The 25,558-nt window shown below is 40.5% G+C and overlaps 1 protein-coding gene across 3 annotated transcripts; it reads right to left on the bottom strand.

Moving 5' to 3' along the window:
• Nucleotides 1-1,686: 1,686 nt before the first annotated feature.
• Nucleotides 1,687-23,797, bottom strand: LOC139614202 (ovarian cancer G-protein coupled receptor 1). Of its 3 annotated transcripts, XM_071471383.1 has the most exons (8): nucleotides 23,577-23,797; nucleotides 22,613-22,778; nucleotides 10,102-10,348; nucleotides 7,452-7,601; nucleotides 5,850-5,983; nucleotides 5,304-5,526; nucleotides 3,012-3,192; nucleotides 1,687-2,928 (listed from the first exon to the last, which is right to left on the bottom strand). In XM_071471383.1, exons 3-8 carry the CDS (start codon nucleotides 10,186-10,188, stop codon nucleotides 2,474-2,476), a joined length of 1,230 nt encoding a protein of 409 aa, XP_071327484.1. In that variant the 5' UTR covers nucleotides 10,189-10,348; nucleotides 22,613-22,778; nucleotides 23,577-23,797; the 3' UTR covers nucleotides 1,687-2,473. The 3 variants fall into 3 exon arrangements, with proteins under 3 accessions (XP_071327484.1, XP_071327483.1, XP_071327485.1); XM_071471382.1 differs by lacking the exon at nucleotides 22,613-22,778; XM_071471384.1 differs by lacking the exons at nucleotides 22,613-22,778; nucleotides 23,577-23,797 and adding an exon at nucleotides 18,803-20,402.
• Between the last annotated feature and the right edge of the window lie 1,761 nt (nucleotides 23,798-25,558).

The following is a 25,558-nucleotide window of genomic DNA, read 5'->3' as shown; positions in this document are numbered from 1 at the left end:
GCATCACACCCAGCATGCGTCACAACTTAAAGAAAGAGTTCCTGCTGTTAACGCTGCCAGCGTCAGAGTGGGTAGGCTGAGGTCACACTCAAACCACATGCATATGAACAGAGACCACAGACTCATACATACACTGTAATGGTGCTGCACGGTTCTATACAAACACAAAACATTATAAGCTTTTCTTTTTAGCATACATTTTCAAACTTTTATAAAAAATATTCTGTATCACATTCATCACTGAGTATTTGTCATTTTCAACATTTATCAGTATGACAAGATCCTCTGACCATCATGTTATAGTCCCATAACAACTGAAGGTTTGACAAATATAAATGTAACAATTTCAATTGAAAATGTTGAAAATTATGACAATAACAACATAGTGCCATTCCTGTACATGCAGATAGCTATATGTAAACATTGGAGATTGTTTTCCTGTTGCTTATCCTTTCATGGTACAGAAGCAGACTGGGGTCAGATGCATAAAACTCTCTTCATGACATGAATGGATGAAGGCACTCCCTTTAATCCATCAGAACTAGAGACGTCTTCATTGGGCTCCAGACAGCCTCAACACACAGTCTGTGTTTATAAATATCACTTCATGTGCAGGAAATGGTATACATGCGGTTTTTGTGCGTGCACATCATTTATGCATCTGGCCCCAGGAGAGCAGGGAGAGCAGATACAACCACAGATTACCCTTTTTAAATCCTGTCACATACTGCAAAGTTATTGACATCATTGCGGAAATTTAAAGTCACCCAAATTCTTACAAAACAGTATCATCTTTTCAAAAATATTTAAGAATAAATACTAACACTAACTCAAATGAAGATATTTGTTTTTAAAGCAAGACTGTAACTCTTGACAAAAGAAACAACAATCATCCTCTTACAAATAAGAAGTTGAATTTATAAGCAATGAAATCTCCTTGCTCACATGGTCTGGTATGACCACTAGCTTATGGTGGCTCATGGAAGCTAGGCTGTAAGTGCCAGGGTTAGAAATTTAAGGTAAATGTTGCTGTGTAGCAGCCATTACTAGGTCAATTTGCTGATTTGATTACGCTTCTGTACATGTGCTGCTGTGACACTGTGTTACACTTTTTACATCCACCATTGGGTAACTGGTGAGCCGTTGAGCCGTTGACCCAGTCTTGGGCTTTTGACTCTGGAACAGGTTTTCCTCAAGGGCCTCTCTGTATTTGGCTGTATTCATCCTTGCCAGCCAAAGGCAGTGGATCATGACACAGACTTAAATCTTAACTAAATACATTAGTGAGCCGCTGGACAATCCTAATTTCCCCAACGGATTAATAAAGTATTTATCTATTGTTTGGCAAACTCCAAGCAGGCTGTTTTCTACTCAGAGTGGCTTCCATTTGGCTGCTCTACCATAAAGGCCTGATTGATTGACAGCTGCTGAGAGGGTCTTTCCTTCCAGCAGATTCTCCCTCTCTCAGAGGACTTCTGAAGCTCTGTTAGAGTGCCTGCTCTTGGTCACCTCTCTGGCCCTCGGTCAAGTTCTAGATACGTCTCAAAGATAATTAAAGCAAACATGGCCACAATTCATGCCTCAGCAAAGGGTCCGAATACTTTTGTACATTGAAGATTTCTGTTTTCAGATTTCAGTCTAACATTGTCATTATAGGTTACTGAGTATAGAGTGATTGGTAAATTGAATATACAGCACAATAAATTGTGCGGAAAGGGAAGTGGTCTGAATACCTTCTGTATTTGTCATGTTGACAGGAACATGTCATACAGGAACACTGGTAAAACTTAATAAGATACCCTTTATTAAAAAAAGTAATTAATTCATTAAAAGTTGTAACTGATAGTAACTAATTAATAAACTTTACTTTAGAGATCGTTAATAAACCAGTACTACTAACAACCATGGGTGTGAGTAAATTTCTTGCCAACATATATTATTCAGCCCCAAATCAACTTGCCACCTGCTTTTTTAATCCTGTGGTGGACATCTGTTGGACATTTAGGGCGACTGAGGCCCAGGAGGTAGAGCAGGTCATCTGGGGGCGACTGTGGCCCAGGAGGTAGAGCAGATCGTCCCCTAATTAGAAGGTCGGTTGGTTGCCCGACCCCCGGCTCCTCCAGTCCGCATGTCGAAGTGTCCTTGGGCAAGATACTGAACTCCAAATTGCTTCTGATGGCTGTGCCATCAATGTATGAGTATGTGTCAATGGCAGAAGCACATCTATGTGTAGATGTGAGTGTTGTGTGACTGTGTGTGTGTGAATGGGTGAATGTGGCTCACATTGTAAACTGCTTTCAGTGGTCGAAATGACTAGAAAAGCACTATCTAAGCAGTCCATTTACCATTTAAGATAAGCCCAGATGATATGTTTTCCAGCATGAATGAATGCCCTGGTCACCCAACATGACAAGCTGGGTCTGATACTCAGACTAAGCTGTTAGCACAGTTTCTGATCAGTTCCCTGATCATTTTAGTTGATGCCTTTGTCAGTCTCCTCAGTCCTCTCTGTCTTTTGGCTCTGCTCTTCCATGGCTATCACACAGCGGGGCTTACCATCACTGTCCACACATTTGTCAGTGTCATTTAAGGGTAGTATAGTTTTTTCATCAGTCTGTGTGATTAAAATTGCGTTTTTGGAGGCAGGGTCTGTTTTCACGTTATTGAGCGTGGTGGTATGGGTGAGCAGCGTCACAGATGGGTTGCCATTGTACTCATCAACAGCGACCTCGTGGGAATCTGTGGCTGGGTTGGCAGGACTCACATTGCCACGGCGACAGCAGCAACAGAGTATCCTGGCAAAGGGTCGAATAAAGGCTCTGTACAGGCCACGGCGGGCACTTTCACTGACAAAGCAGTAGAGAGCAGGGTCAGCAACGCAGTTCAGGGTGGTCAGCAGCAACGACAGGTGGTAGTAGTTGAATACTCCTGGAAATCAGAATACAGACCATGTGGTTAAGATATGTTTTCATTCTTTCTCACTGGAATACTTTGCAGAGATTAAACAGTACCTGCAATAAAGTTACAGTCCCGCTCCAGCAGGGTGCGTACTAACAAGAACACATGGTATGGCGAGAAACAGACAAAGAAGATGAGGATGGTGCTGCTGACTAACTGCCTGATCCTTATCTTCTGAACTGGCTGTGTCCCAGCACTCCGACCCACAGCACGGAGGACACACAGGTAGCTGATCTGGACAGAAAAAAGATAAATCAAGATAAGATGATGATCAGGAATCTACCTCATATTTCCACTGAATAATTATCCTTTCTTCCTTCTGTCTCTATGCCTCTTACTTCTTCATTAAAAAAACTGAACTGTGGGTTAGGGCGCATACCATGTTGAGCACAAGGCGCTCTAAGCAGGGCAGTCACTGGTTTGACTCCTGACCGGTCCGACTCTTTCCTGCATGTCATTCCCCTCTCTCTACCCCCTTTCCTGTCAGTCTCCACTAAGCTATAATAAAGGCATAAAAAGCCCAAAAAAAAAAAAAAAAAAAAAAAAAAAAAAGATGTAAGCCTGACAACAGGCTTACATTTCTGAGGATAGCAAAAGTGGATTGTATACTTAAGGGGGTACACACAAGGCGAAAATAAAATAATTAAATAAATGCATGTTATATACAATAAAAATTAATCACACAATGTTGTATTTTTTGCAGCTTTGGGGTTTAAAATTGTTTATGGGATTTTGAATTTCCCCTCCTCGAGCTTAAGTTCTGTCACATTTCCTAAAGATGTCATGCAGCAAAGCGAGACTATGCAGCGTAGCTTCTGCTAATGTGGCTACAACTGGCAAATATAATGGCAGAGTCCTTCATTCACCAATACTTTCTGAAGTCAGTTGCTTTCAAGATGTCATCATCAGGCGATTGAGAGAGAGTAGGACTACAAGCAGCAAAGAGCAAACATGTCCCCCGGGGAGGTGTTATGTTTGATACATTTTATCCATGAGATGGAAACTATAGTGTAACAGTAGTGAAAGGAGAGAAATGACAGTGCCAGCGACCTAACTCAGTATTGTCAGTTACGCAGCAACATATCTGTATGAAGTGGCGCAGACATACCCAGCCTGGCATCAGTCACGAGCCATTAAAAGTTCATAGTAAGGACATGCAGACTCATGGATGTGAACATGACACTTTCTTACTCTTCCCACCATCAAATTGGTATATTAATAATTGAGAAGACAGGTAACGCCCCTGAAACAAGACTACCAACCAGCTTCTTTGGGTTCCAGCCAAGGGTCAGTGCAATTCACAGGAGGCAAGATAGTAACGTTCTGCTCATGACTGGTTTGATGACAAGATAAAATAATATTCAGTCATCAGATTTTACTAGTAGTAGTAGCTTATCATTTACCCTAGTTGTATGGCTATATTTGTAAATACACAATATATTTTCTCCCGCCACCGCCAAATTCACTACACTGTTCAATGCTTAAACCTGTTCTTCTGCTCCATTTTCATCCTGATGATTATTAGACATTGCATTTGCCCAGTGAGTAGTGGTATAGTTAATAAGTATCTTAAAGTCAGTCATTGTCCTGTTGTGTTTCTTTGAAGTAGAGACTGGAGATCCATTGAATCGAGAAGTCACAGCTTCTGATATTCGACTGATTAACTGAATTCATGGATCAATAAATTTTTGTCTCTTCAGGGACCTGTGCCCCATTTAACGAGGATTTCAAATGATCATATTGTGGCCTTGGTACACTGCAGAAGGCTAAAACTACTCAGTAACATCAGCCAGTTACTGGTCATACCTGACCAAGTAAGACTGTAGCACCAAAATCCCTGAATGGACTGAACTGAGCAAAGGGTTTCTTTATATATGAATTCAACTTTTCCTTTGTAACAGGAAAATTTACTTTTTTCTTCTTTCAAAAGTTCTGACATTTTACTTTAAGAGTTGTGTAGCTTTGACCTTTGCACTTATCTTTCAGCATCACTCGAGTGATCACCAAATAAAAATCTGGCTCAGAACTCAGTTTGAATAACACAAACACACCTGCAGCATGGCTTCTTAAAATACACACGTTCTCTGCACAGATATGGTCCTACTATCTATTCTTGGGGCTGATATCAGTTTACAAACATCAACTAAACCAACTTAAATTACGTATTAAGGGAGTTTTATTTGATATCTGTCGTTAGGCAAGTCTCTGTGCGCCCACACAAGTGTTTTAGGTAGGATAAGAGCTTAAGTGAAATGAAATGAAAATGAAAATGAACATTAAATGAAGTGACTATATCTTAACAATAAAATATAATCAAAAATATATTTGTAAAAGTGTTATCCTACCAATAAAATGGCCAGTGGGAACATGAAGCCAATAGTGAAGCGGTAGTAGTTGATTGGGTACTCCCACGGCTGCATAGGGTAGTGCTCGAAGCACACGGATTGGTTCTTGCGGTCTTTGCTCAGTTCTTTGTGGCGGAAGAAAACCACGCCTACTGCAATCTCCTTCAGCCAGATGATGCCACTAACAAGCCAGGCTGCATTCATAGAGCGGAGAGAGCTGAACCTGAAGATTAAAAAAGAAAGAACAAGTAATTAGTACTGAATATGTAGCTTATGTAACACACACACACATCGTGTTATATCTTTGTTGTATATGTAGTTTCTCATGTATATGTCTTACTCATAAACTATGCAACAATTTACTATCACCAATCAAAAGTTATGAATTACCAACAGATCTCACGTTAACTCAGTGGTGATTTTCAGCACAAATTATAATAGTGCAAGGCAAGACAAACTGCATCAGCGCGGAGTAAAAGTGGTGAGGGGTAAACAGCTGGGGAGTAAACGACTACTTGAATTTTGATAATCCTGTTTCAAGATTACCTTAAAGGATGAACCACAGCCAGGTAGCGGTCCAGACTGATGCAGCACAGGAAACCAATGCTGATGTAGATGTTCTCGTAGAGCAGGAAACCACACAGTTGACACAACCACTCCCTGTGACGCCAATCATCATCCTGTAACAACAACAGATACACTGAACAAACACTTTAATAGGCCATACTAATAATGGGTGGGGAGCCTCCTTTTGCCCTCAAACAACCCCAGTTCTTTGTAGCATTGATTCCAGAAGATAATGGATATATTCCTTTGAGATTCTGCTCCATGTTGACATGATTACATCACCTAATTTTTTTTCAGATGCACATTTATCCTGCAAATCTCCTGTTCTATCACATCCAGATCTGGTGACTGATGGGGCCATGGAACTCGTCTTGAGCTTTGTGACATGGTGCATTATCATGCTGGTAGAGGCCATTAGAAGATGCTAAATTGTGACTTAGTGATAGACTGTGGCATTCAAATGATGATTGATTTGATGTAAAAGGCCCAAAGTGTGCCAAGGACACATTCCCACACCATTACACCACCACCACTAGCCTGGACTGTTGGACATGGCAAGTAAATTTGGCCTCTGGCCAATTTTTTTCTAATTCATTAGATGGTGGGCCAGAACATAATCAAAGGCTAACTGATGAAATTCATTAATCAACCAGAACTGGATTTTACTTAATTTATTTAAGTTGCTGTTGACATGTCCGGTGCTGTGGCCCACAGCCATATATAGGGGTGGGCGATCTGGCAAAAAGATCACATGACATATGACGATCATAGACACAAAGTCAACGTGTCAACTTAATCATGATCTGCATTCTGTTCCACTCTGATTTTATTGTGAAAGTCCTGACCGGTAGTTGGAGTATTTGTTTGGACAGCCCTGTTTTATTTATGAGGTGCTATACATCAGTGTTTTGATTTGAAAGTTCAGTCAGTGCTCTAGCTAGGGATGATCACAAAACAGAGTCCAATCAGAGGGCAGGTGGTTCCGTTTACCTTCATCTCTGCCGCAGACCCTTGAAGATGTAGTTTTCAAGATGGAAAATGGCACAGGCTCTTCTGAGCTCCAGATGGGTTTAATTATATTTGATGATGCTGTTCAAACTAATGGCATACATTTAATGTGCTGTTTGTATGTATGCAAACCCACCTGGGTCGCAGAAGAGTCTGCCCCATCGTCCATCTTGAAAATCTACTCCACCTTTCAGGATCTGCGGCATAGATGGGTTGCCCAATCAGATTTAGGTGTAAAAATAGGGTCAGAATTTGTAACTTCAGTTTTACACACAGTTTTCAATTTTGTATCTGTGCCATGTGCCATGTCCGTCTCTTGTTACATTTTATATGATTTTATCAATAATTATCACAAGATGTGCAGCAGTTACATTCTAAGTTTCTCTACTGCTCCTTAATAAAAGTCAAGGGTCATGAGTTAAAGTAAGTTAGAGACAGTTATTACAGGTAAAAGAGGTGAGGTGGGGTTAGAATTGAAGACATTAATTTAACATCATTCTCACTACCGGCGGCGGTGGTGGTCTATTTAGCATATCAAACATATGACAGAAGAAACTGTTGCTTTTAGTTTACCTGAAAGATGTACTGCAGCCACAGTGGTAATGATGCCAGGTATAACAGATCAGACACAGTGAGGTTCATTAAATAAACTCCCAGCTCATTCTTCTGCTTCAATTGTAGAGCGGCGTGGTACAAAGAGTACAAGTTGGAGGGAACACCAACCTAGAACCAAGAAGATCATTCATTGTGATTATTTTCATTCTCTGTTAGAGGCAGTTTTCTTCCACACTGCCCTCCTCTTCACTCTGCTGGAGCCTGTGTGATGACGAGACAAGGCTGGTTGACAATCGTCCAGTCTTGTTCCTGATAAAGGGCTCCTACAATGCCAATGAACATTGACAATGGGCATAGTAGTGACGTTAAGTATTGTGCAATACGAATGTAATTCCTAAGTAAACCTAACTTGCAGAGAAACCTAATTTAGGGCTTTTGGTGATACAATGCACCATATGATGGATGGGGTGGAGGCCCGCAGCTGAACATAAGTGCAGATATAAACATATTTAAAGGCTCTTGCCTAGTTGGCTAGTTTTCTAATTTTGGATCAGGTTTACTGTCAACCCCATCTATTCCTCCATCCACTTTCTTTACTTGCATATTCACTCCAGTGTTGCAGATGTCTGTAGAATAAACCTTTGACCCATGAGCTCAGTACTTCCTAGATTACTCCCTATTCAGTGAAATGTGAACTTAAAAGGAGAAGTTGAGAGGTTTCCCATATTTTTTAGTATGGGTTGTATCTTAAAGGGTATATTTGTGAGTCAGCACAGATGTCGGCCTGCCAGTGATGCAGTTATAATGAGGTTTTGACAAGGAAGAAGAATGCATGTTTATTAGAAGGCGCCTTGGCCAAAACTGAATACGTCACTTGCACATACATATATACTGGTATTGCTGGAGAGGTATGGCTGGAGACAGCTGTTGGTGAGCAAAGGAATGAAGTGTTGCCACTAGACTGGTGTGTAAACAGCTGCTAACATTTCCAATACAGTGCTGCGGGTCTACATTACCATGGGATAAAAAAGAAAATATAATGAATAGAACTACGACCTCACAAAATAATAAATAGATAAGAAAATAAACTAAACAAAGAATAACACACTAAGTCGAGGGGGGAAAATGGTGATTTACAGAATGGCTAAAATCTTACAGCATTGCCTGTCCACCAATATTTCAACTAAGTGTACTATATGTAATAGTTTAATGTTAGTTGTGTGAGCTGGAAACTCCATTCAACTGTCCCCATTTCAAGTGATACTCCTCCACCTTATCACACAGCCTGTATGACAACTGTTTGAGTGCCTGGTGACAGAGAGAAGTGTGCCATGAAGAAGATGCTGGTGCAGAGGGGGCAAGTAATCCAAAAAATGCAGGATCATCTGTATTTGGAGCATAAATATTTGCTAGTATGATGCTATTACCTCATCTGCACCCTCTCTTATGCATTTGAATTGTAATTTCTTATTGATTAACTACCCCTCTGCTCCTGCTCCTGCCACAAGCTGCCCCCACAAAGCCCGGTGAGTGCAAAGTTTCTGGGATTCTTGTACTAATAAATGGGTCTCCTTCATAAATATTCACATTCCTTGGATTTAATGAAAGTTAAATCATAAATTTCAGCTCATAAATTTCAAACCGTCATTACTACTGATTCTGCTGTAAAAAAAAATAACAAAATGCATCCACTAAACTTGATGCCTAAACTACAGTCAGTTTGGACTGTGACTCTCTAACTTGAAGCTGCAGTTTACATTCCTAATATGAACCAACATAATGGTGGAGACTTGGTATAAACAAAACTTGCTACTCTTTACCCCCAAAATCCAGTTTTACACACTGAGAATCAGCAGCGTTATAACATTGCTAAATATGCTTTGCAGGAATGAGTGGATTTGCAAAATTGGATGCCCGCAGGCCAGACTATTACTGTGCTGAGAGACAGACAGCTATGGACAATTAAGCACCTAATCTGCATGTCTTTGGACTGTGGAAGGAAACAGGGGCACTCAGAAAAGGCATTTCAAGGTCAGCAGGTTTAAACACAGGGCCTTCAGAAAAAAATCAGAAAATTCCTACCTATGAAATCTGGAATACTGCCAGAAAGAGTTCTTTATATGGACTCTTCTTGGATACTTAATATGACCCCACTGTTGCAGAATAAGATGCTTGTGCTGCAGATTTTTACAGATTTACTGACCTGCAGAGAGCTGCTGCAATACTTCACAGCCTGCATGAAGCTCTGCCAGAGGGAGGAGCTTCCTCATCCACTCCAGATGAAATGTTAACATTAACAGCTGTTTACTTGCCAGTGTAGAGTTAACACTGCGAGTTTAGCATCACACTTCATTCCTTTGCTCACTAACAGCTGCCTCCAGTGATAAAAAAGCATCACAAGTGTTGATTCTTGTTTTGCTTCTATTTCTATCACTTCTCTTCTTTGCTGCCGAATGTGATTTCTTGCCAGGGACAGGTAGCGGTGGTGGTAATAATGGTTATTATTACCATTATTGTGTTTACTGTTCCATTCTTTGACTTAGACGCCCATTTGGAAACAAACCCCTTCCCCTTTCACAAGCCCTTTTCCCATTGACTATACACATTTATAAAGTATTCAGATCTCTCAATAGTTTTGTTTAGTTAGTTTAGTTTAATATCGACTTACCAATAGTACAACGATATAGACACAGGAGAAGAGGTACTGGTGGATCTCATGGCTGATGGTGCAGTTAATCACGTCCTCCTCAGACATGGTGAACACATCACATCCCACTCACACTAATGTTTTCAGACATGTTCGCAGATACACGCAAAAATCTTCATGCTGGTTGGAGCACTCAGCGATGGCTTCACCTTGTCTCGCCTGGTTGAGTATTTGTCTCATCAGATAGTAGTCCAGTTTCATCAAGAAACTGTGGAACACAGAAGAATTTGACTTAATAGAGATTATAAACATCTGTATATTAGACTTGGTCCTGTCGCTGTGATGCTTCTTTGATATGATGGATATGATGCAGCATGATTCGTATCAAACGAGACAACCATGCTAGCAGCTATGTGAAGCGGTCTTATGCAGTGGTGCTTTGAACTACACGCTCACAATGGCAATGCTAACATGGTGATTTTTAGCAGCTACTGTTTTCACTATGTTTGGCATCTTAGTTCATCTTAGTTACCATGCTAACATTTGCTATTTAGCACTAAACACAAAGCACAAAGATGCTGATGGACACATCATTATTCATTAGGACAAATTTAAGTTTTGCTGAGTTAAAGTTATTACAATCTATCCTAGAATGTAGTAGTATCAGAGATACAGTGTGAAATGGCTTTTTCTTTTGAAGATCACATTGTGAAGCAATACATAAAAAAGATTTTTTTTTAAATGACACCCTTCAATCTTGGACCCTCATTCAGATTAAAAGCAAAACTATAGAACTCCTATGAATCATAAAACATGATAAGAAATGATTAGAAAGGCCCTAACACTTTTCCTTCACACTGGGAATGACAGCACTTTCACAAGCACTGTGACAAAAAGAGGAAAGCATCGTCAGATTGACTCCTACAGGCCACTTTACACTCTAACACTCCTCCTCCTTTACTTGTTGCATGTGAAGCACAGCATTGCTACAAAAATAAAACACCCTCCTCAGTTCAGCTTTGTGCAGACCCCTCTGTATGATCCATGTACAGTGGTTACATTACTGCAGCAGAATATACTGTAGCTGTTTAACTTCCAGAGAGAGAAAGCTCTTCACAGTGCATCTATCTTTGGCCAACAGTCCTCCATCCTCTATCTATACTGCATCGCTACTGTAGCAGTAGCTGCAGTAAAACAGCTACTCGTGTGTTTCAGATGATTTTGTGACATCACTTGACAAGAGCAAGTTCAGATGTTGACTGAGCTGCTGTCTCTCACATAGACACTTGACAGCGCTCGGTGCTTAAAGCGCCTACATGTGTGAGAATGTGTGAATGATTTGGAGATGATCTGCCCTAATATCACTAAACACACTGAAACAACAGAACAACACAAGCTACACAACTTAAAATTCAACTATTTGTTTAACCTGGAAATAAATCACTAGATTAACTGAAGCGATGGAGTGAGATTAACGATTTGATGGGAAATGGAGAAGAGTGACCTTTACACAGGGCCCCTCCATAAGACAGGGCCTTAGGATAAGGTAATAATGCTGGTCATGGCTCAAAGTCCATACAGTGTTGAATCAAATTACCACACACTAATCAGCACATCGCTGGACAAAAACCCTCAATGGGCCCAAAGGCTTTGTGTGACTGGTAATTCAGCCTTGATTCAGACCAGATTTAACTGTGCACAGTGTCATGTTTTTACATATGGGTTCAGTCCACACTGTACATGGCAAAATTACATTACTGACATAATCGTAGCTGCATTCACCCACACTGTTTATTTTTTTTATATTGGATATTGTTCATATTATATTTATGTATTATATATATATTATATATACTTATATAACAAATATCAGCACCAGTAGAATTATCAGTATTTACTATGCAGTCTTTACATTAGTTTTAGTCGAAGTACAGGTTGCAGTTATCTGTTTGCAGAAAAATGCTTTAAATTCCTGACTTTGACATTTAAATGTGGAGCTAGATCTGTGGCTGTGTCGCATAAGTATTTGTTTTCAATTACTTTCATTAATGCTATGAGAATCAACCAGTGAAAATGAGCTTAATTAATGAAGAGTGGCTCCAGAAGGAATTCAGCAGACTAAATTGCATTTGTCTCTAATGAATAACCCCTAATGACAAAGTGAAAACATGTTTTTAAAACATTTGCTACTTTATTTAAAAATAAAAAAACTCTGTCATTCCAAACTGTGGTCATGCAAATTAATTATCCTTGACTGGCAAACCTGGCAGACCTGTGGCAAACTGAATTAGAAAGACACCTGTGTATATGAGGTCTCACAATTTACACTGCGTGAAGTCCAAGGATCTCTATAGTCCTCCGCAGTGAAATTGTGACATGGCATAGATTAGAGCAAGCATATGTGACGACCTTTGTGTTGCAGGGGCCCAGTAGGTGTGGCCAGGTGATTGAATATTGGGAACACCTGGGCCTGGTGTTCTCAGTGGTATAAATCCTCTCTCTGACCTGTGCCGTGGGAGAGAGCAAGGGGAAATGCTGCTCCACATACCTTGCTTGTGTGCTGGGGTTTTCTTTTTTATCTTTTGCCATCCAACACCTCACATCTTATCGCAAACACTCCTACACTACTGACTTGCTGATCCTCATATTCCATAACCTTTTTGATATTCTTATTTAAGATTTGATTAATAAAATGAATTGTATGGTGCAACTTTTTGTGTCACCTCCCATTGTTGTCATGGGATTTGAGTCAGCCCTGACACCTATAAAACAATTTCTAAAGCTCTAAGTGTTCCAGGGAGCACAGTGGCCCCAATAATTGTGAAATGGATGTTTGGAGCCACCAGGTCTCTTCCTGGAGTACAAACGGCCTTGGTCGGGGAGGTGTCCAAGAACCCAACAATCACAAACAAAGCTGACAACAAGCACTAACAAGGCGAGGTTGCATTCCTGTAGCATATGGCCAAGAAAACACTGGAGTGTCCCAGGCTGAGCCCAGACTTAAACCCCATAGATTGGAACCTCTGTGCAGAGACCTGGAGATGGCAGTTCACAGATGCTCCTCGTCCAGTCTGACAGTGCTTGAGAGGATCTGCAAGGAACAATAGGATAAACTGCCCAAATCCAAGTGTCAAAGCTTCTAGAGACTTGAGCAAGAAGACTGAGCTGTAAATGCTGCCAAAGGTGCATCAAGTAATTACTAAATAATTTGTAAATTAAATATTTCAATTTATGATTTTTCATAAATTTGCAAAAGTTTCTTAAAACACATTTTCACTTTGCCATTGAGGATTATTAAGTTGTGGGTTGATGGGCAAAAATGTTTCCATCCATTTAAAATTAAATCTGCAACACAATAAAATATGCAAAAACAAGAGTTCTGTCTGAAGCCACTCTAAATGCAGCTTTGCTTCCTTTCTGTGAACTCCAACTCCAGTGTGAGACAGAGTCAACAGTGAAGCCTCTGAATATATCGTCTGGTGTATCCCAGCATTTTTAGAATGGCTCCATAATAACATGCTACAAAACCATTTAGGGCCACTTTAACGCAACACACTTGGACCACAAGCATCACCCCCCCCCCCCCCCCCCCCCTCCTCTCCTTATCTGTGACTCTCAGTCTCTCTAATCTTCCTAAATACACCACTGTCAGATTAGGGCAAAGATGGACATCCTGTGCATTCCTTTACAGTCAAGCTAAACAATGCCTTTTAACCCTTCTTCAACTGAGTGACTGGAATACATTCTTATCAAATGCTTTTGTTTGTGAAATTTTCTTTTATTGAAAATATATTTACTCTGCACACTTTGACCCCCTGACGCTGCCACAGGCAAGTGGACTTGGCTTCCAGCCAGGTCACATCACCAAATACACTGTTGGCATCTGTCCTGCAGATTGGTGTCATAGTGTCAAATGATAAAAAGGTGCAGCAGTATAAGGACAGGTGGACAGGCAGACATGTTTTATACTCTGTCAGATTTTTTCATAGAGACGTTCAACTACAATTAGAAATTACAATTAAAGATTCCTCAAAATACATCTCCCCCTTCTCCCTCTTTGAAAGCTCCAGAATTTGTGAATATGCAAATATTTTTCCTTTCAAAAGACAAGAAGATGTCTCCTACTTCACGGAGGAGTCACACTGTATGTGTGCTGGACGTCTCAGGTTTCCACATCACACTGGTGTAAGCTGCGTATCATTCATCTGGAGCTATGTCACTGGCCATCTGATGAACTCAAGTCCAATATTCACTCTCTTTTAGCTCTGGTTTGGTCTCCACCAGCTCTGAATGTTCCACTATGTTCAGCAGCTAGCTGCTAACCTCTACAGAGGTTCATCACTGTGATGAGTCATGTGATCCTTTTTTGATATACAAGTATTGATTACAGTCGCTTTAACTGTTCAGCTACAGTTAACTGAATGCACAATTACACACGATTAGAGATTAAAACTCTTGCTACAGTTTATTGTTATGAAATCTTCTTGTACAATGAAAACTGAAAATCTGTACACACTCGGATTTACAATAGCAGTGATGACTTCAGGCACTTAGATAAGAGGCAGGGAGGTAAAATGGAACACAACCGATAAACCTGCATGAAGTGAAGCTAGAAATGGATTATTTCAATATCACTCTCTTTCTAGAGCTCAGTCTCCATCGAAGTCACTCAACATGAATGAACAGCAAGGCTTAATTAAGAAATTCAACAGAAAGTATATATAATTACAGTTAAACCTTCTCATGGGAATTCCCAGGAAACAGCTAGGGACCAAAGTTACAGTCGGCTATCTAGATTTATAATGGCATCCTTATTATTCTTGTTAGCAAACAGTGCATGAGGAAAATGTTTTAAAGAGTTCTTCACGGATATAATATTTCATGTGTTACCAGCATGTGAAGTCTATGTTACCTGAGGGAAAGTGCTTATTTTCAATCAAGTACAAAGCGACTGTTAAAGGATGAGTTCACCGAAAAAGGAAAAACAACGCAATGTCTCATGCATGTGGAGAGATTTCGCCACCCCAGAACAATGGAGGTGAATGGACCTTTATTTGTGGTCACTCACAGTGTTGAAAATTACATTCCAACATGTGGGATGGATGGTTGAGATGGGAAACATTCCCATGTTTATGACTTGTAAATGTTCACATCACTGGACAACTTATGACAGTTGTATGATTGCATAGGTGGTTGTGTAAGGGTCAAAATACTGTGAACTCACAATGTAGCATTGTATCCAATTTGGTAGCAGTGGATAAAATCTGACACCTCTGGTCTCATCAGGATGACTTGGTTTTTGTTCTTATGACACAAACTACTCTAGCATCCTCTGCAGTAACTTCTGTCATGGATCTTACACAATCAGAACTACATGCATGATGTTAGATGCTAATCCATACCCAACTTCAGGCTGTGAGTGGTTACAGCTGCGTCTGTTGCCCAGTTACATTGATGTTCTGTATTTTGAGTTGGTAGCAGCTCCATCGCCAGCGACTGGTTACATCTGATCCTAATAACAGCCTGAACCGAACGCTACAGGTTACTGCAGTTCACCAGGTCCAATTCTCTGTAGCTTCATATTACATATTTGTCTTGTATTGTTCACATAAAAATACTGATAAGAGTTACTTTAATCAGGACCATGTTTCTTATTTTCTTAATATTAAGATTAAGATGCACACACAATCAGCCTAACCTTAAACCCAAACCATTAAACCTATCCTAATACTGACACTACAAGCCCACTTGTAAATATAACAAATATCCAGGAATGAAAACAAACTCATTCTGACTAACAGGGTTTCTCTTACTGATGTTGTGAGGACATTTAGTCCCTACAAAGATAGAAGTTCAGGAAAAAAACACACACAAAGAGATGGTGTCCAGACGCTTACTGTTCACCGATCCATTGATAACACAGAACAAGTGAGCATGTCAGCCCAGAGAGAGAAAAGAGAGACTCCTATTGGTTACTTAAGAGCTTAAGTGCTTTTACATGTTGTGTTTTACAATTTCACAGTTCAGGGATTTTTCAACTTTACTACAGAGTCTGTACACAATCTGAGAGATCAAAATCAAAGTGCAGATCTCTGACTGAAATCTCTTCAGACATGGGTTTGTTCAGTCATTAAGAGCTAATGCACAAATGGAGAGAGAGTGACCCTTTTAAAACCCAGCTAACAGCCGGTTACGCAGGCCTAAATCCAGCACGCCTGGTAATGTGATTCATATTAAAAGCACAGTGACAAGTCTGCTCACACCCCTTCATGAGAGGCAAATCAAATCAAATCAAGTTTTATCTATATAGCGCCAAATCACAACAACAGTTATCTCAAGGCACTTTCCGATTGGAGGAGGTGGAGACCTTCCCTTTAAAGTATAGGAGAGGAAGAGACCCAACAATTCCCACCAAGAGCAAGCACTTGCCAACGGTGGCAAGGAAAAACTTCCTTTAAGAAACCTCAGGCAGAACCGGGCTCAGGGCGAGCGGCCATCTGCTTTGACCAGGTGGGAGAGAGAGAGAGAGAAAGAGAGAGATGCACTAATAGCAGTAACAGTAATAAGCAGTAACAGCAGCAACGATAATGTTAATGTTAATGATAATACTGCTACTTATATAAAAATATTATTAATGATAGTTAATAACACTGACAGTAAAAGCAAGTCTAAGGAGTAACAAAACTGTGGAGTGGGTTTCTTTTCCACGTGCTCTGGACTGCACTGGCTGTCTGTGTTACCCTGTGAACATCTGTGTCTGTCTTCCTGCTGTCTGTCTAAAAGGGCGGTATATTTGATTTATATATTTTTGTTTTATAGAAAACACACAAAACAAGCTGAGTCTTCATTTGCACTTAAAGATGATTAGAGCTTGAGAAACACAAGTAAAAGGCCTCTGCCTCATTAACTAGTAACTACGAAGTAAACGTAGCCATGTGAACTAAGGGTGCTTTAATCTGGTCTGGACTGAGGGAAAGACTTTGTTGCCCTTTAGTTCTTGCCCCGTTTGTTTTCAGACAAACCGAGAGCTGTTAGCATGAAGTCACGTGGACTGACTGGTCCACACGCACACCTCTTACCAGGGTTATCAAACTATTAGCATAAATATGTACTTGGCAGTTGACAATCACCAAATGGATTTAGTAGTCTAGCATCTGAATTCCTGTTAGAATCACATATCATCCATCATGAAATCCATGGTTGGTCCATCTGCTTTCAGCACAGACTGAGTGAATTGAACCAGGATGGTTTGCTGTGACAGCATTCTGAGCTAGCTTTAGTTCATGTTAGCAGTTGGTTCGTTGGTAAGTTGCCTCCAAGTCAGCGTGGGCATGTTGGTTGTTGGTTGATGACGATTTAACATCTTGTTGTGTTAGTTTTATCCAAATCACATGGTTGGTAACAGTGATTATATTTCATTAAGATATTAAACCTTAAACAGAGCTACAAACAGGTGTGTTTTGCAGGATATGGACTTACTGTGATTGTGGTTACTGTCTCCAATATTTTTGCCCAGTGTTTCTTTACAGTCCCTGGTTTAGACAAATTAAGAAAATTGATAGTTTTCACTATTAACGTCTGAAACAACAGTTTGAGAGAGGAGTTTGTTGCACGAGGTCCATTTGCTCAGAATTTACCAGAGCTTTAAGGAGGACAAGAGTGGAGATTACTCTCTAGCTCTAATGTAGCTCACAGATGCTAAGGTGGTCGTTTCCCAGTGGACTTGTGATCTAAGATGCATACCATGTAACTGCAGCATCCCTGCCTGGAGCTTGGCTTTCTCTCCATGTTTCCTGTTTATCTTTGTGGTCATATAAAGGCAGAAATGCCTTGAATAATTTAAGGCAGAGTGTCTGTTCAGATTACATCATATATGTTGAGTAATTTAAGTAAAACATTCATGTCAGGACTGATAAATGCTTCTATCATCATTTCAAGATCATTCATGACCAAAAGACCATTGTCCAAGAGAATTCCTCCAAAACATTCTGCTTTCCCTTTAATTTTCTAAAATCATCATCATATCTCAAAGAGCTCAAGTAATCTGATTCCTTCTTTCCTATAATGTCCTGTAAATGTAAACAATCAGGGAATGATTTGTTTGTCTCCTAATAACTCACAGTGATTGGACCACCGAGATGACATAAAATATGATTTGATGTGCACTACAATATCAATAACTTCACGCCATTAACTAAGTGTGTTCACTCAGCAGTGCTCACCCCTCACAGCCAGACAACTGCCTCTCAGGCTGGTGAAACCATCCTTTTAAGGAACACCGATATATTACTCCGCTTGGCATTTTGAGATAATGCTAGAAGGCTAAAGTTCAACATACATCTGCACAAATGTCTTGCATTTTCTTCCTGACTTTTATAACTAACCATATCAACAGCAATGTGTCACCTGTGTAGTCAAATTTGAGTGTCCACGGCAATTCTGTGAATATGCACTTGGCACACAGGTGCTCTACCCCAATTTAAACATAATGAATTGCATTTATATAGTGCTTACAGCCACACACATACAGACACAGATATTTCAGAAACCACTGGTCAAATTCTGCCTTAGACAGCTAGGAATACACAACTGTCATCACTGTCTTAAATCATAAAAGAAAATCTCAGTGTTAAAACTGGATCACAACAATGATGCTTATGCATACAGTTAGCTGTAATAAGAGATTTCGCCGCCAGTAATCAGTATGTGGTGTCCTACTCACCTCTATGAAACCCTATACGGCATTCTGTCTTCATCTTTACTGCTAAGTGCTAATTGCTGTGGTGTTTTGCTCTGCATTTCCCAGAGGTCACCTTACCACAAAACAGCACTCTGACATTTTCTTCTGGGTTTCTGAGTTAGATGTAGCTCTTTCATTTTCTCTGATCAGCCAAAGTGGTTGTCATTACTCCTCCTACTTATGCAGTCTTTCTTTTGAAGGAAGTGAAAAATAAAATGCATCACTTCTTCTTTTATGCCCCCAGCTAGTCTGATTCCACCCTCATTTCCAGTCTGTTCAGCAATTCAAATAGGTCTGGTGTGGTGCTCATTCACAGCTATTTGCACCATTGGGAAAAAACTATCAACCAAGTTCTGTAGGCAGGATTTAGAATTGTGATTTCATCTTTCCACATAACTATATATGTATCTACCAAGCTACACCTCTGAAAAATAGAACAGAATAAAATGATGACAGCCTGGATTACACATCATCACACATCACATCACATAACAATTCATAAATCAACATAAACACTCTTAGAAAACCACTACCACAGCTTCCTGTGTCAGATGACAGTCAGTGGGACAGATATTTCACATGCTACTTATTGGTTTGGGCAAAACAAAAGAACATAAGCCCCCTTCCCTACAAGAAATCATTAATGGTCAGATATGGAAAGAATTTGATTGGAAAGTGAAGATGAGATATTTTAATACACCTTTTATCATTTCTTCTTATGTGAATGAACCTTCTGTGGAATTATGTTGGAGAAAATGTGGGAAAATAGGGGACCATTTGCACATCTTCTGGGACTGCCCAGTTATAACGGAGCTTTGGAGAAATGTCAAAGAAGAAGTTGAAGATATTTTGCAAGTGACCATTCCTCTGGATCCACTGTTATTTCTGTTAGGAGCTACACCTAAGGAGATGTATAGCACAAATCAAAGATACATCCTGCGCCAAGAAGATGATAATGGTGAACTAGAAAGACACTAAACCACCACCCATAGCTCAGTGGACACAGAGACTGAAACAGGTTTACACAGTGGAACGAATGACTGCAAGTCTGCAACTGAAAATCTTCTGACAGAGATGGAAATGTATTGCACTGTACCTGGGTGTTTAATCAGTGACTTCAAGAATCAGCGACGTCAAAATCAGGCTTAAAATCGTGTAGTCTAACCGTGGCATAAAAGACAGTGATTTTAAATGCTCATTATTATGGTTTTGTATTTCTCTGTAATATAGCACAGTGTTTAAATGTACATAGGCCTACATATATACTGTATATATGTTATTATGACTCCATATCACGATTATTTCAAACTTTTAGGTAAAATTTCATCAATCAATTACAATTAATGGACGATTGCTTTGGTGCTTATAGGTCTCTCTCTTTTTTTGAGCCATGCTCTCTTTGTATTTAGCATTGTGATTGTGTTACAAGTAATTAAACAAATTGGCGGTGCCATCTTTGCCTGCTATCCACGATGCAATCACCACTGTCTGGTAGTCGAGACTGTGACGGAAATTTCATAAAGGTAGTGTTTCCACTCTAACCCATTAACATGGGCACTGAAATGAAAACCATGAGGCTCAGCGTTTGCACTTTTGTCATCCATATCGCCAGCTTCACTTTGAGTGAACGTGGACTAACTTCAGTGAGTGAGGGAGGAGGCACGTCACTGAAACACAAAAAAAGCAAAATCCATGGGAGGTTCTAAATGTCAGTTTGATACTTTTTTCAGTTAATTGCCCTGCACTGCAACACACACACACACACACACACACACACACACAAACTCACACACACACACACACACACACACACACACACACACACACACTCGTCCTTGTCCATATTGCAAACATCCTTTAAATTCAGTGTGTAGCTGAAAAAGTATGTGAACCCCTCATGTAATGGAATTAACAAAAAGTCAGGAGTCAGGAGTTAAACCCGGAGTCCAGTCAATGAAACATTGGAGCTGTGGGTTAGAGAGACTTTAGCCAAAAGAAAACACTAACATTTAGAGTTTGCGATTCACAAGAAACAGCTGCTGACTTACAATCAAGAATTAATGATTTGCAAAAAGCTGAAAGGGTCCACAGTCCCTTTCAGTTAGACAAACTATAAATGAAAGTGAATCAGTATAGTGGCTACTCTCACTGGCTGGAAATGATCGCCCAGCTAGGATGACGAGCACAATGCAGAAGGCTCAGTAATGTCACAAAGAACCTCAGAGTGTCACCTAAAGGCTTAAAGGAATCATTGGAGCTGGTTAACATCTCTTTTCATGACAAAATCGTGGTGCATGGCTGCAATGAACATGGTTTCCTGCTCATGAACGTCACTGAGGAAACCACCAAAGAGGAAGAGGAAGAACATGCAGTGTAGGCTATAATGCATAATGTATGTATAGTATAGGCTTTAAAGAAAACTGCATACCAACATGAAAACAGCATCCCAGAGGTGAAGTATAGTGGACGGAGCATCATGATTTGGGACTTTGCTGCCTTTGGGCCTGGACAGTTCAAAGTCATCGAGGGGAAAATGAATTCCCAACTTTATCAAGGCCAAGTAAATCTACTACAGAATAACTTTAAACAAAGACAATCCACCTGTAGGAGTGGCCCAGTCAGACCTTAACCCAATAGTGATGTGGTGGAATGACCCAAAGAGAGACTCTCACACCAGACTTCCTAAGAATATGTCTGAGCTAAAACAGTTGATGGAGAATGGTCCAAAATACCTCTTGAACATTGTGCAGGTCTGATCGGCAGCTACTGGAAGAGCTTCTTTAAGGGTTATTCGTTTGACCAGTAATTAAATCCAAGGGTTCACTTACTTTTTCCACTAGTTGTTCTGGGAAAGTATGTCTGAACTAGAGATTAAATTACATTAAAAAAATGTAATATCACTGTTAAATCACAAATTGACCAAGTTTGAATTTAAACATTAAAATAATAAGTCCATCACACCTGTGTCATATATGAGGACAAGGGACCAGTAGCAGTACCACTCTGTGACCCAGGGAAAAGCAATCATTATCATTATTTCCATGCTGTAATGTCTTTCAGAGCACAGACACTGTAGATGCACCTGTCCCCTGCCCAGCACAGGGATGTCAGGGTGTGCTGCAGCCCTGACATAAGTTTTAAAAACACACTCACTGATCGAAGCCTCTCACACAGAATCTCAGCAGCTATTTCTCTCCTGCCTCTGCTGTGTGCATGGGATGACATCGCTCCCAACAGAAAGGCAAACTCTTCTGGCAGCGTAAAAGATGTCAGTCGCCTTTGTAGCACGCTTACTGTACTTGCTTTGAAAAATCCTGCTAATTCTCACTAACTTTGGTGTAAAAAGGCTGAAAAATTTCCGGAGCAGTGCTGTTACAGCCTTCCGCCGTGTTTCCACACAACAAACCCATGTTGCTTGCCACACATGAATCTGTGGGTTGATGCCATACAGAACGCGAGTAAAATTAAACACAGTAATTAACCACAGCAATAAACAGTTATAATGATAATTAAAAATGTAACGGTAATACTAAACCGCCTGGCATCTCTACTGTGGTATAGCATATAGGGTAACTGTTTCATCCCTTGTCAAACTTTTGACTGCTATGATAGATAGATAGATAGATAGATAGATATGTTGTTATTGTTAGTATAAAAATATTGATCAGTGCACCTTTAAAGCTACTAACTAACCAACTAGCTAAGGAAGTCTGTGTTAGGAGATTGAGATTCATTTTTTTAGACTCATCAAACTTGATTCCATGGGTCAAGCACTGAAGGAGGTCCATTCACCTGCACTGTTTGTGGTGACTGTAGAAATATCAGCAGTGATCATTTCACCCCACAGCCAATAACATCTGGATACTAAGTGGGGATATAAGCTTGTTTTGTGCTTCGGGTGAAGGAACCCTTTAAGATGGCCCTTGATTCTATTCATTTCATCAGTCACTCTTGTCATCTGAGAATCAGACAAAATAAACTAATAAAAGCATGTTTCTGTTCAGCCGCACCTCAGTCAGTCAGTCAGTCTATGTGTCAGTAAGGGAAACAGACAGAGCTGTGGGGGTTAACCATCAGCCAGCACCCAGAACACGTGTCTGAAGCTGACTTCCTCGATATCACAGCAGCCATCTGAACACTGCTGAAATCAACATAAAATCCTAATACTGAGATTAAGAAATGTGTGTTTGATGTCAAGAAGTTCTGATTGTCTTATTTCAGTAGCATCATGACTATATTCTAACAGCACACCAGGTGCAGCTGAGGTACATGTGAGGCTGGGTCCCACACTTCTCCATCAGTCAGTGGGGGCTCTCTGCACTGCCCTGCCGCTGAAGTCACTCTGCAGCTGCTGCAGCTTCCCCACAGCTTCAGCCCCTAACTGAAACCTGTCAGACAAGGAGAATGTTTCCTGGATCCCAACGCCAACACTGTTTGTCTCCCTGACAACAGCAGCCCATGAACTGGCTTAGTTCAGATAAATAATGAATAACACTGGACTGAGGAGCCTGCACAGGCATTCAAACCCTGTCCCGACCTCATATCACCCCCCACAATACACAAGTATTCGACTGGACGTCTCATCCAGTTCATATTCAACAGGATGTCACCTCAGCTGGACATGCGACAGAGAAGCCAGCGTCTCTGAGCCAGTAAAGACTGGAAATCCTGACAAACTCCTGCTGCATTAGGACTAAACACACACACAAATATTTACACATTCAGCGAAATGAAACCAAGCCGCGTTGTTTCTTACCGACTGTTGTCCGGGCTGAAGGTCTGCATCAAACTGACCGTCAGCTCCCTCTCTCCCTCTGTCTCTGTGTCTCTCTGTCTCTGTCTCCCTCTCTCTCTCTCTCTCTCTCTCTCCTCTGGTTCACTCATGACCGTGGTCTCTCGCTTCCTTCCAGACCCTGTGTTCAGATGTGGCCCCAGCGCTCGCGCCTCTTACACGCGGTGCACATGTGCGGAATCTGGGGGTGTTCACACAGGTCTAAATATCGACCCTGTTTCCAAAAGAGCTGGGACACCGTGTGAAATGATTTAACCCATATTTCACTGAAAGTAGAACAAAGACAACATATTAATTGTTGCTGAAATGAGGTTGATTTATGACAAATGTAGGCTCAATTTGAATTTGAAGCCAGCAGCACGTTGAGAAGAGTTGGACTGGGCTGTAATATGCCTTTACATGGTTTGTAAATCATCCACTTCTGTTTTTATTCACATTTTACACGGTGTCCCAACTTCTTTGGAGGGGGTTGCACACATTATGTGGCATGTATGTAACCTTTGAAGCAACCTCACATCACCTCCCCCAACAGTCATGATCATAATGTAGATGTCTAAATCTTCATTTTTGGTTTGTGTTGCAGTGAGAGCCCTGACCATTATTCTATAAACGCTGACTTCAAGCCCACCCCTGCAACATTTTGACCAGACACCAAAAATAACTTTTCAAAAAAAAATTTATTATTGTTTTTTTTAAAGTGATTTTTATTTTATTACTTTGACCTAAAGCTGCATTATCTGATTTTTTTGGCCACTCGGTGACACAGCAGTCAGCTGTAAACACAATGGTTACTTGACACTGACTTATGAAGTTGTTAAAATGAATGTTAACAAACAGTTGCCTTTTTACACACTGAGCATACACAGGGCTACATTATATTGTGTTTTAGCTACACCTAACTAAACAATGTTACCCTCATAGAGGCTGTAAAGTTCGGTTTTGTTGAAATTGTTTCGACTTGTTGAGTTGGACGGTGATTGTGAGATTCTCACTACCTGTTAAGACATACTTGGCCAGGAAGGTGGAATGTGGTCCTGATCATGTGTGGGGAGGATGGGAAGTGTGTGTGGGAGCTCCAGTGATTCAGATTTTCAAAAATCAGTTTCCAGACGCAGTAACCTTTTCTCCGAGACTAGGTGCTTCCCCTCCAGTCAGACAAATCTATTTCATGACTCTTCCTCGTCATCACAGCAGCACTCTGAACACTGCTAAAATCAACACGACGCTGTGATGTCAAGAGGTTTTGATTTTCATATTCCAGTAGCATCATCACTACATTTAAATGATATTAACATGTGAATTTGCACTGTATAAGTTATAAGTTTATATTGAACTAAGATAGTTAGAATCTTATTTTTTCTGTGATATTTCTATATTACCTGTAGAGCCTATGTTAATATGGATAACTGCAGAGAAATGAGCAGACTATGACAGGTGCAGCTGAGGTACATGTGAGGCTGTGTCCCACACTTCTTCATCAGTCAGTGGGAACTCTCTCTGAATATTACATGAGGTCCTGAAGTGCATCAAGCAGTGAAAGTAAGAACTGCCCTGCGACTGTACTGAATCTGCAGCTGCTGCAGCTTTTCCCCCTACAGCCTCAGCCCGTAAATGAAACCTGTCAGAGAAGGAAAATGTTTCTTTGTTCCTGACCCCAACACACGCCCCAAGAGCAGACCACTGACTGACAGGAGTTAATAGTTAAGATAAATAATTAACAACACTGGAGGAGCCTGTACAGGCATTCAAACCCTGTCCCAACCACATTTCACTCCTCAGATTAAGCATGTTGGGCAGCAAGGTATGACAAGTCTCCTTGTATGTATAACTCTGAGAAATTTATAATTGAATTGGTTACAGTTACAGTTTATTTCACTGAATAACATTTTAAGAGGTAGTGCATCTATGTGTCAACCTCGAACAGTGACCATATGTTGTGTTTTCTT

Source organism: Trachinotus anak, unplaced genomic scaffold (genome assembly GCF_046630095.1).
Source record: "Trachinotus anak isolate AG129_WGS33_773 ecotype Australia unplaced genomic scaffold, CSIRO_AGI_Tana_v1 ptg000033l, whole genome shotgun sequence".
In the NCBI taxonomy this organism is placed as follows: domain Eukaryota; kingdom Metazoa; phylum Chordata; class Actinopteri; order Carangiformes; family Carangidae; genus Trachinotus; species Trachinotus anak.
The sequence above is the reverse complement of the archived record's forward strand: the minus strand, read 5'-3'. Positions and strand labels throughout refer to the sequence as shown.